General features: G+C 46.0%; 1 protein-coding gene across 1 annotated transcript in view; it reads left to right on the top strand.

Moving 5' to 3' along the window:
• The window catches only part of LOC137335284 (plasmanylethanolamine desaturase 1-like), a 40,940-nt gene that overhangs the window by 15,346 nt on the left and 12,850 nt on the right, over nucleotides 1-12,744 (top strand). Inside the window, exons 3-4 of the mRNA XM_068000582.1 lie at nucleotides 4,118-4,209; nucleotides 8,487-8,631. Of these exons, the coding sequence (XP_067856683.1) occupies nucleotides 4,118-4,209; nucleotides 8,487-8,631 (237 nt within the window). The remainder of the gene's footprint in view (nucleotides 1-4,117; nucleotides 4,210-8,486; nucleotides 8,632-12,744) is intronic.

Genomic DNA, 12,744 nt, shown 5'->3' with positions numbered 1-12,744 from the left:
GTCTCATGAAACTGCTTTCCCTTGCCCCCTCCACCCTCTCCTCCAACAAGAGAGAGGAACTCAGACTTCTTCATCACAGAAATTGAGTTCAGCTGTCTCTGCTGCTTCCCCACCTTCCCCCCAACCCCAGGCCCTAGCCCTGAACCCACATCTCTAGTTTCTCTCCTATCTTCCCTCGTGTCCTCTCTGAGCTCATCTGTCCGTGGGATCCATCTCTGCTCCCTTGGTCCCATTCCTACTAAACTGCTGAGCACCCAATTTCCCTTCCTGGCCCCTTTGTGACCTGACATTGTAAATGGTTCCCTCTCTTTGGGTACTGTCTAACTATCATTTAAAACCACTGACATCACAGCTCCTCAAAACAAAAACTATCCTTGACCCCTCTGTCTTTGCAACCTACTGCCCTATCTCCAGCCTCCCTTTCCTCTCAAGCCCTTGAACGTGTTGTCGTCTCCCAAATCTATACCTATCTTTCCTGCCAATCAATGTTTGAAGCTCTCCAATCAGGTTTCTGCCACTGTCACAGTACTGAAACAGCTGGAGCCAAAGTTACAAATTACATTCTCTGTGACCATGATCCCTCCTTATCCTCCTCGACCTCGCTGCAGCCTTTGACATGGTCGATAGCACCATCCTTCTCCATAGCCTGTCCTCTGTTGTCCAGCTGAGTGGGACTGCCCTCACTTGGTTTCACTCTTGCTTATCCAATCGTAACCAGGGCATCTCCAGCAATAGCTTCTTTTCCTGCCTGTGCCATCAACTCTGCAGTCCCCCAATTATATATACTTGGCCCCCATCTCTTCCTCATCGACATGCTGTCCATTGGTGACATCATCCAAAGACATGGTTAGGTTTCACATATACGCTAACGACACCCAGCTCTACCTCTCCATCTTTCGCTACTCTTCTATGCCTCTGTGTTGTCAGATTTTACTGTCCAACGTCCAGTTCTAGATGCACTGCAATTTCTACCAGTTAAATCATTCTATCATCATCTTTGACCCCTGCCACTTGCCACCAATTCCATCCCTCTCCTTGGTCACTGTCTCAAGTTGCACCAGATGGTTCACAACCTCAATGTTCTATTTGTCGCCGAGCTGAGCTTCTGACTCCATAATATCCATCACAAAGTTAGTTGTCTTCCACCTCTAACATCGCCTGTCTCCACCCCTGCCCAAGCTTATCTGCTGGCGAAACCCTCATCCATGCCTTTGTCACCTCCGGATTCAACTATTAAAATTTTCTTAGGCAGCCTCCAGTCCTCCATCTGCTATAAACTTCAGCTCATCCAAAACTCTGCTGCCCGTAAGCTATCCTGCACCAAGTCCTGCTCACCCTGTGCTCACTGGGCTATGTTAGCTCCCTAATGCCTCACATTTAAAATTTTAATTCTCGCGTTTAAATCCCTTCATGGCCTTACCCTGTATCTCTGTAACCTTCTCCAGCTCTACAACACTCCCGACAACTCTACATTCTTCCAACTCTAGCCTTTTTGTACAACCCCCACTCCCTTTGTCCCACCATTGGCAACTGTGCTTTCAGCCGCCTGGGCTCAAAGCTCTGGAATTCTCTCCCTAAATCTTTTAAAAATTTTTTTCATTCATTCATGGGATGTGGGCGTCACTGGTAAGGCCAGCATTTAGTGCCCATCCCTAATTGCCCTTGAAGCTGCCTTTTTGAACCGCTGCAGTCCATGTGGTGAAGGTTCTCCCACAGTGCTGTTAGGTAGGGAGTTCCAGGATTTTGACCGAGCGATGATGAAGGAACGGTGATCTATTTCCAAGTCGGGATGGTGTGTGACTGGGAGGGGAACATGCAGGTGGTGTTGTTCCCATGTGCCTGCTGCCTTTGTCCTTCTAGGTGGTAGAGGTTGCGGGTTTGGGAGATGCTGTTGAAGAAGCCTCGGCGAGTTGTTGCAGTGCATCCTGTAGATGTGCACGCTGCAGCCACGGTACGCCGGTGGTGAAGGGAGTGAATGTTTAGGGCCATGGATGAGGTACCAATGAAGCGGGCTGCTTTGTCCTGGATGGTGTCGAGCTTCTTGAGTGTTGTTGGAGCTGCACTCATCCAGGCAAGTGGAGAGTATTCCATCACACTCCTGACTTCTGCCTTGTAGATGGTGAAAAGGCTTAGGGGAGTCGGGAAGTGAGTCACTCACTGCAGAATACCCAGCCTCTGACCTGCTCTTGTAGCTACAGTATTTATATGGCTGGTCCAGTTTAGTTTCTGGTCAATGGTGACCCCCAGGATGCCGATTGTGGGGGATTCGGTGATGGTAATGCCGTTGAATGTCAAGGGGCGGTGGTTAGACTCTTGTTGGAGATGGTCATGGCCTGGCACTTGTCTGGCGCAAATCTTACTTGCCACTTATCAGCCCAAGCCTGGATGTTGTCCAGTTCTTGCTGCATGCAGGCATGGACTGCTTCATTAGCTGAGGGGTTGCGACTGGAACTGAACACGGTGCAATCATCAGCGAACATCCCCATTTCTGACCTTACGATGCAGGGAAGGTCATTGATGAAGCAGCTGAAGATGGTTGGGCCTAGGATACTGCCCTGAGGAACTCCTGCAACAATGTCCTGGGGCTGTGATGATTGGCCTCCAACAACCACTACCAAATTCCTTTGTGCTCTCCAGCCACTGGAGAGTTTTCCCCCTGGTTCCCATTGACTTGAATTTCACTGGGGCTCCTTGGTGCTGCACTCTGTCAAATGCTGCCTTGATGTAAAGGGCAGTCACACCTCACCTCTGGAATTCAGCTCTTGTGTCCATGTTTGGTCCAAGGCTGTAATGAGGTCTGCAGCCACGTGGTCCTGGTGGAACCCAAACTGAGCATCATTGAGCAGGTGTTCCTTGATAGCACTGTCGACGACACCTTCCGTCACTTTGCTGATGATTGAGAGCAGACTGATGGGGCGGTAACTGGCCAGATTGGATTTGTCCTGCTTTTTGTGGATAGGATGTACCTGGGCAATTTTCCACACTGTCAGGTTGATGCCAGTGTTGCGGATGTACTGAACAGTTTGGCTAGAGGTGCGGCTAGTTCTGGAGCACAAGTCTTCAGCACTACAGCCGGGATGTTGTCGGGGCCCATAGCCTTTGTTGTATCCAGTAAAGTCAGCCGTTTACGTACGAACATACGAATTAAGAGCAGGAGTAGGCCATTCGGCCCCTTGAGCTTGCTCTGCCATTTGATAAGATCATGGCTAATCTGATTGTGACCTCAACCCTGCTTTCCCGTCTACCTACTATAACCTTTGACTCCCTTGTTAATCAGGAATCTATCTAACTCAGCCTTAAAAATATTCAATAACCCTGCCTCCACCGCTTTCTGGGGAAGGGCGTTCCACAGACTCATGACCCCCAGAGAAAAAATTCTCATCTGTCTTAAATTGGAGACCCCTTGATATCACGTGGAATGAATTGAATTGGCTGAAGACTTGCTTCTTTGATGGTGGGGATATCTGGAGGAGGCTGAGATGGATCATCCACTCGGCACTTCTGATTGAAGATGGTTGCAAACGCTTCAGCCTTATCTTTTGCACTCACATGCTGGACTCTGCCATCATCGAGGATGAGGATGGGGATGTTCAGAGCCTCCTCCTCCCTTTTAATTGTTTAATTGTCCACCACCATTCACTACTGGATGTGGCAGGACTGTAGAGCTTTGATCTGATCCATTGGTTGTGGAATCGCTTAGCTCTGTCTATAGCATGTTGCTTCTGCTGTTTAGCATGCATGTAGTCCTGTGTTGTAGCTTCATCAGGTTGGCACCTTATTTTTAGGTACTGCTCCTGGTATGCTCTTCTACACTCCTCATTGAACCAGGATTGATTCCCTGGCTTGTTGGTAACGGTAGTGAGGAATATGCCAGGTCACCATCTCCTCCTCATTTAAGACCCTCCTTAAAACACACCTCTTTAACCAACCTTTTACTCACCCCTCCTAGTATCTCCTTTGGCTTGATCATTGTTGTAAATAAATTGAATTTATAGCTAAATATACACACTGCTGTGGGGGAAATTTTATTTAAAGGACTTGTTCTAATGTGTGTGTGTTTATACGTGGTGGTAAAACTGATTTTAATACTTCTAATTCTGTTTTTTTAAAAATCTAGTTGCAGGGATGCTTACTGCTGACTTTACTTCAGGATTGGTCCACTGGGGAGCAGACACATGGGGTTCTGTTGATCTGCCTATACTTGGCAAGGTACATCATAGGACTGCATTTCTCAGGCTTTTGTTTGTACTAATGAAAATCCCAGTATACTTGTCATAATATTGAATTTGTTATTGAGGCCAGCACACCATATATTGAAATGCCTTGCTTAGTTTGGTGTTTGTAGCCTGTGGAATTACATGATGCTATTCTTCTTTACCCATTACATTTTGACTGGGTTGGTGGGGGGGGGGGGGGGGGAAGGGGAGTGGGGGAAAGAGTGTTGAGGGAGGGTGAAGACATCACAATTATCTTTTTGAATGAGCATTTAAATTTTATAAGTTGCATGTATATATGGGTATATTTACATATAAATATGCTTCTGTACATGCAGCATTAACAGGCTTGCCTTTTATTTGAGTAGGAAAGTACACGTGTTCCTGTGAAAATAATTAATGGTTTTATTTTTAATCATCATTTAAAAATAAGACACTTTTTCAGGGGGAAGCGATTGACTGACTTATTTTGCTGCGCTGCTCTGCATATAGTCTACCCTCAATGCTACACCATGTCTGTACAAACCTCATTATTGACTAAATATATAAAAGTGTGTTCTTTCAGGAGCTAGCTTCATTTAACTATTTGCCATTGATAGTGTCATGGTCACTCCATTGTCCACTGTCTCATCTGTTGTCCACTTTTTGACAGTTGCACTGTTTACACTTCTCCTCTTGCCAACTCAGCCACATATTGCTAGCAATGGCTTGCCCTTGCACATTCACCTCCAGGGTATCCTGAGGTTCCATTTCTCTTTTCCCCCCCCCTCCTCCAGTTTTCATTCTTTGTGCTACAACTTGGAAACTTTATCTGGAAATTTGGGATCGACAACAGCAATGACAACTTGCCTTTCAGCTTATAATGCCTTTAAGCTAGAAAAATGTCCACCAGTGCTTCACAGAAGAGTAATAGACAAAAATGAGTCAAGAAGGACCTATTAGGAGAGGTGATCAAAGAAGTAGCTTTTATGGAGGAGAGGGAGTGGGAAAGGTTTACGGAGAGAATTCCAGAATGTATAGCCTAGACGGCTGAAGGCTCCAATGGTGGGAGGGAGAGATTCAAAAGGGGCCAGTGGAACGCAGAGTTCTGGGGGTGGGGTGGGGCGGTGGTTATAGAGCTAAGGAAAGGTGTGGACATGAAGGGATTTAAACGCAAGGAGTTGAATTTTAAATTTGAGGTGCTGTAAGACCAAGAGCCAATATAGGACATCGAGGATAGGTGAGCAGGACTTGGTGCAAGATTGAATATAGGCAGCAAAGTTTTGGATGAGCTGGCTTATGGAGGGTAGAAGATGGGAAGTTGGTCAAGATGAGCTCAGAGAAGGCTTGGATGATGATGAAAGAGAAACTAGAGAAAGATGTGAATTCAGGGCTAGGGCAGGAGGAGAAGTGAAGCGGGGGGCCGGGGAAGAAGTGACCAAATGGACTGGTCAAGTGGGCAGAAAAGTGGCAATTGGCATTTAATCCGGAGAAGTGTCAGGTAATGCATTTGGGGAGGTCAAACAAGGCTTAGGAATACACAATAAATGGGAGGATACTGAGAGGTGTGGATGGAGAGGGACCTTGGAGTGCATGTCCACAGATCCATGAAAGTAGCAGGACAGGTAGATAAGGTGGTTAAAAAGGCAGATGGGGATACTTTCCTTTATTAGACAAGGCATAGAATATAAGAGCATGGAGGTTATGCTAGAACAGTATAAAACAACAGTTAGGCCACAGCTTGAGTACTCTGTACAATTCTGGTAACCACATTACACAAGATGTGATTGCAGTAGAGTTACAGAGGAGATTTACAAGGATGTTGCCAGGACTGGAGAATTTTAGCTATGAGGAAAGATTGGATAGGCTGGGGTTGTCTTGTTTGGAACAGAGGAGGCTCAGGGGTGACTTAATTGAGGTGTATAAAATTGAGGGGCCTAGATAGAGTGGACAGGAAGGACCTATTTCCCTTAGCGAGGTCAATAACCAGGGGGCATAGATTTAATTGGTAGAAGGATTAGAGGGAAGCTGAGGAAAAAAATTTTCATCCAGAGGGTGGTTGGGGGGGGTGGGGGGGGGGGGGGGGGGAGGTCTGGGACTCACTACCTGAAAGAGTGGTAAAGGCAGAAACCTTCATCGCATTTAAAAGGTACATGGATATGCGCTTGAAGTGCCATAAACCTACAAGGCTATGGACCAAGTGCTGGAAAGTGGGATTAGGCTGGATTGCTCTATTTCAACCAGCACAGACATGATGGGCCAAATGGCCACCTTCTATGCTGTAAATTTTCTATGTTGCTAGAGGCAGCTGAATATAAGGTCTCAATCTTAGTGACACAGTCCATAAGCTCCTCCCACCTGGATTAGTTTCCATATATATGATGGTGGTAAACAGAATGCCTAATTAACATTGTCATGGATGAACCAGAACTTCCTCCACTTAAACATTGGCGGAAAACTGAACCAACTTTTTTGGTTCCCGCTTAAAAACTCTGTACCTTTTTCGTTCTTGACTCTATTCCCTTCCCAGCTGCTCACTCAGGTTGAACAAAGTGGTGTGCAATCTTGTTCTATTGTAGCTCAGCTTCAAAACTCTGTATCCTATCCATTGCCAAAACAGCATTCTTGCACCTCTGCATCTTCTTTTCTCCTCTTTGCAGCTATCCTGCCTCCTCTGCCGTTGAAACCCTTATCCAAGTTTTCCTTACCTCCAGACTAGACTTCTTCAATGCCCTTCATGTCAGCCCCTTGAACTGCTCCTTTTTTAAAAATTCCAACTTGTCCAAAACGCCACGATCTGCATCTTGTCCTTCTCACTTGTCATCCATGTCTTTACTGACCTCAACTGGCTCCCTTTCTTCAACACACCAAATGCAAAATTCTTATTTTCATTAACAAATCGCTGCACGGACTGACCTATCCCTGCGACTTCTCCAATTCTACAGTCCTCCAAATCTGGGCTCCTGTGCATCTGCCCCTTCCACTCCCCCTTCCGCAGGTGTTCCTCAGTTAGTGGCAAAGCTTTTGACTGTTCGGCACTCTGTCCCTAAACCTCTCTGCCTTGTTACTTTCCTCATAGAATTAAAACTAATAGATGATTTATCTTCTGTGAAGTGCAATGGGGTCTTTATTACATTAAAGACACTATGTCTCTACCATGATCATGCAAGTCTCACTCAACAACTTGTTAATTGGACTTTAGTGGGTGTATAGTCTGCATGCCCCCCAAAAAACAGGTGCCTTGCACTGGCATGGTCATTATTAGCTGGCTGTGCTGGTCAGTTGCAGTGTTCTCTTCCTGACATTACTTGAAGGGTGAAGTGGTTTGTAGACTGCAGCAGGAACCTCCACCAGTTGTTTCTAGTAGTTGCTGGAAATAACTTGCAGTCCACATTTTTGGCCCATTTTAAGAATGCTTAGCTCCTTCCACCTGTCTGAAAAGCAACTGGTTGAACACATGCACCACAAACATCTCTTTCTATTCTCCCTACCCTCCCAAAGTCGTCTCTGTAATTCAGTTGAAATGATTATCATTCTGGATGATCCCCAAATCTAGCTTGAAAAAAAGGAGCTAACTTAGTAATGATGTTGACAAAATTGAAAGGCTCAACCAGTGAGTGCTGGTGAATTAATGTTTTCAATTGTATTAGCATCCACAATCTTGATGCACATTTTTAGATTTTGAAATCTAAAAATGCTAATTTGAAATCTAAAAATTTTCTATGTTTCTATGAAAAGCTAGATTCTGCTACCTATTGAATTCACAAGTGAATTGTCAGTTTAATCTTTCAAGTGAAATTGGCAATAGTAACTAATAAATACAAACATCTAGACCATGCCTTCTATTGAAGATTGTAATACTGCACCACATGGGGTATGAACAAGGAAAAGCTAAGGATAAATCCTATCAGCATTTTGTGAGAAGTGCAAATGTCTGTCCAATTGTGTAAATGAGCAAGTCCATAGTTGCTGATTTTTTTTTAAACCATTCATTTCTTTAAGTTAGAAGGTAGCTATATATGATAAAGGGAAAGGGAGGAAGTATGTTAACATGATGTGGTCTGGTCCGATATAGGTACTGACTGACTAGGACCATTTTTTTTTGCCACTTAAGTAGAATTAGATAATATAGACTTGCAGGTGCAACTACCCTTTAATTGTATTTACCGTACTGAGACTGACCACTGTTAAAATTGAAATGTTATCTTCTAATGTAGGTACAACTTGTGTGCCAAAAATGTTCACACGATGCTGATGTTGCTTTTTCTGTAATAATGTTTCATTCTGTTCCAGGCTTTCATTAGACCATTCAGAGAACATCATATTGATCCCACTGCTATAACGAGGCATGATTTCATAGAAACAAATGGTGATAACTGTATGCTTACTGTGATTCCCCTGGCTAACATGGCCTACAAGTTTTTTACTCTATCCCCAGGTATGTTGATCTGATTCACTGACTTTACTACAAGTACAATGTGATTGGTGAATAGAACTGGAGTTGTGGAATTAGTGAGGACTAATTCTGTCCTTTTTGAAGGCTTCCCAGCTGGCTCAGTGAATTTATCCAGTGAGCCGATGAGCCATACAGAACAGCAAGATCCCATGTTTCTGCTCCTAGATTATGCTGAGTTAACTGATCTCAGCAGGGGTGGTGGTAGATGTTACAATTGGCCAGAGTTAGCACTTTGAATTGCTATCCAGGAGCCCTTTCTAAAAGTGCTTAGGTGAGGACAGGATTATGTTTGGTTGTGTTACCCTCTACTATCCAATACCCTATTGACATTTGCTGTTAAATTTCACGTGAATAATGAGTAAGGTACTTGAGGGTGATTGGCATCAGTAGCACTGTACCCCAATAAACATTCAGTGCCTCTAGGAGAGGAAGGCAGGGGAGGAAAATGGCAAGAAAAAAGATGTTTAAAATCAATTGTTGTGATTCCTGTTCCATATTCTATCGCCTGGTAACCTACATTTAAACTCCAAGACATGTGATGAGGCATTATATAAGTGCAGGTTATTTTTAATTGGGCCATAATTGCTCTGTGTAGTATAGTGTTGATCTGTGCTGATAGATGGGTGCTGTGGATGTGCAGTAATGTCAATATACTTTGTTCATGTCCCTCTTTATATGCTGTAAGCTGTGGAATGTATAAAACTTAAAAGGTTCCAAGCAAACTGTAAATCTGTATCTTGGCTATTAAATATTGAATAAGTAGATCACAAATCATTATGTTGATTACAAGTTCCACTTTCCCACCATACTCTGTGTAAAGAAATTATCCTAAATTCTTTATATGATCTGTAAGTGGCTATCTTGTGTTTATGCCCCCTCATTCTGGACTCGCCCGCAAGTGGGAACAGTTTCTCCATATAGGAACATATCCACCCTATCGAACCCCTTCATAAATTTAAAGACCTCTATCTGTCTCCTCTTAGACTTTTCTTTTCGAAGGAAAAGAGCCCCAGCCTGCTCAATCTTCCTGATAGTTGCAACCTCTCAATTCTGGTAACACCCTTGTAAATCTTTTCTGCACTTTCTCTAGTGCTTCAATATCCTATATGTAGAATGGAGACCAGAACTGCTCACAGTACTCCAGGTGTGCTCTAACCAAGGATCTATATAAATTTAACATTGCCTCCCTACTTTTGCATTCTATTCCTCTAGAAATGAACCCCAGTACTTTGTTTCACTCTTTATGACCTTATCAACTTGTGTTGCTATTTTTAGTAATTTATGTATCTGTATTCCTCGATCTCTTTGCGCTATTTAGTTTACTCCATTTAGTTTTTTTTAATCTTCCAAGGAATGTGGCTTCCTACTAAAATGAACCACCCCACACATTGCTATATTGAATTTCATTTGCCATTTGTTTGCCCACTCTGGAAGCCTGTTTGTCGTCTTATAATGTGGAGGACTCCACCAAAATACTAGCTATACCCCCAATTTGGTACCATCCGCAAATTTTGACACCATGGGCCCGATTTTAGCAGGGGTGCGGGTTCTCGGCGGGTGGGCAAGCGGGCGTGTGGGTAACGCACCCGGTGAAATTAGTGGGTTTCCCACGCGATCGTAGCAGGCAAACCACTAATTGGAGCCACTTACCTGCTCCTCCGGGTTCCCCGCTGCTGATCTGCGCGTCGGGCGGGCTGCGCGTGCGCAGTAAGATCTGTCAGCTGGAGGCGCTCTATTTAAAGGGGCAGTCCTCCACTGACAGATGCTGCAACCAATAGCAAAGATGACTGCATGGAGCAACCCAGGGGGAAGGCTGCTCCCAGTTTAATGATGCCTCACCCCAGGTATCAATACATGGGGTGAGGAGGAGGGGGAGGACAGAGATCTTCCACCTGGCGGGCGGGAGGAAGCGGCCCGCCTCCGCCACCAGGAAGGCCTGGTTCGAGGTGGCAGAGGGGGTCACCTGCGCCACCAACATATCGCCCACCTGCACACAGTGCAGGAGGCGGTCCAATGACCTCAGTAGGTCAGCCATAGTGAGTACACGTAGTCTTTCCCCTACACTCCGTCTGCCACATCACTGCCCCCACCCCACATCTCCTTCGGCACTGCCAACACTACTCTGTCACATCACCCCTCATACCCACTCAAACCCCATCCTCATATTACCTGCACCTACTCACCCCGCCACTACCACGCAACCCAATCCTCATACAATCTCATGGCTCTATCCCATACTCGCCCTCTCGTGCATCTCTCTCACGGCCAGCCTCACTCAACCTGCCACCACCTGTGCTGCAGCCACAGGGCATGCATCACATATGTGCAGTAGGCAGCGTAAGGCAAACGTGTCGTGAGCATGAAGGGGATGCACAAGGGTGTTTGAGGGTTTGTCATGGGTGTTACTTATATTGAATTTTTGAACAACTCACATTACATATTATATTGGCACCACTACTGCCATGTCTTCGCGAATCCTGTCCGGTTTGTGCAATAATGCCCGCTCCTGGGTATCACTGAGGACCCACCACTGATGCCACCCATTGTGTCACTGCAGAGTGGGTGTAGGTGTATTTGCAGGGCTCTTCTGCGCAGACGAGTGAGACATCAGCGATGTCCCCGGTTGCACCCTGGAAGGCTGTGGAGGAGAAGTTCGGGAGGGCAGTGGTGACTTTAACAGCGACAGGTCAGAAGATGGTGCACGGGCCAGCCAGGAGCAGCTTGGCATGAAAGAGGCTGCAGATGTCCACGGCTACATGTCGAGTGACTCTGAGCCTCCGTGTGCACTGCTATTCAGAGGTCCCGGAGGCTGAGCCTCGGCCTGTGGACCCTGTGGCGAGGGTAGTGCCCTCTGACTCATCTCTCTCTGCGGTAGCCCTCCCTCCTGCTGTACAGGTGGATGTGTCACAGCACTGTTGTGGAGCTCCACTTGTCAGAGGTGGATGGCAAGGCTGGTGATGCTGTTCGCCCTCCGAGGAGCTCATGACTGCAGCTATGGCGGCCCCCATCCACAAGATGTACATCTGAGGGGGTCCGCAAGGTAGGTACATGTCTCCGGACCCCGGGGTAAGTGTGCAGGTTGGTGACTTTGACCGTCAGGAGGAGGGTGGTGGAGGCCAAACTTTGTCCCAAGTGACAGAGTGGCCTCCTGCAATGGGTGAGGGTCTCCCCCCGCCTGTCAAATGGACCTTTGCAGCTGCCACAGGCTGACAGCTGCAACACGTCCATTTGATCTGGGAGTGTTTCCCCCAGTGTGGGAAACAGTCCCATGTTGATCCAAAATCTCACAGTTCCTTAATCAGGTCAGTCAATGACCTGAAATAGCTAAGTAAATACTCTCAAGTGGCATCCCGCTGGCTTTAATTGCCTACGGGATTCCCACCAGCGGGGGCTGCGCGCGCACGCCGGCGCGTCAGCGGGGAACCCGGAAGTGGGCGGGATCGAGGCGGGATCCTGGGTTTCCCGATTTTCAAGGCCCCCCCGCCGAGAACGCACCCGATAGCTGGTGCTAAAATCGGGCCCCATATCTCCAATTTCTGAATCCAAGTCATTTATGTATAAATGTTGGCCAGGACGCTGGGAGAACTCTGCTACTATTTCAAATAATGCCATGGGAACTTTTACATTCAGCTGACGGGAGACGGGGTCTTAGTTTAACGTCTCATCTGAAAATTTCACCTAAACCTTGCGTGCTGGATGTTTTCAGCCACTGTGGATACGTGCTGTGCATGTGTGAGAGATGTAACATAGGAATTGTAGTTTTTCACCCTGCTCTTGTGGAACTAAAATAGCCAGAATGCGCCATGACAATGTGTTACATGACAACCAGGCAGAAAATTTACAAATAATGGCGAGACACAAATGGAAAGGAGATGGGGATTCAAAAAAATTCATTTTTTCCCCCCAGCTTTTTATATAACTTTAGCTATTAATTTTCATTTAACAGTTTAAGATGTTTGGGTTGTCACTGATGTTTGCACCAGCAGGGAATATTTATAAGGTACATTGATGCTGGTCTCAGATATTGCAACTGAAGTCAGCCCAGGATATTACATGTTCAAGATCATGATTGCTGGAGATTCAACTGTGGGAGAA

This window comes from Heptranchias perlo, chromosome 19 (genome assembly GCF_035084215.1).
Source record: "Heptranchias perlo isolate sHepPer1 chromosome 19, sHepPer1.hap1, whole genome shotgun sequence".
NCBI lineage: Eukaryota > Metazoa > Chordata > Chondrichthyes > Hexanchiformes > Hexanchidae > Heptranchias > Heptranchias perlo.
The sequence above is the reverse complement of the archived record's forward strand: the minus strand, read 5'-3'. Positions and strand labels throughout refer to the sequence as shown.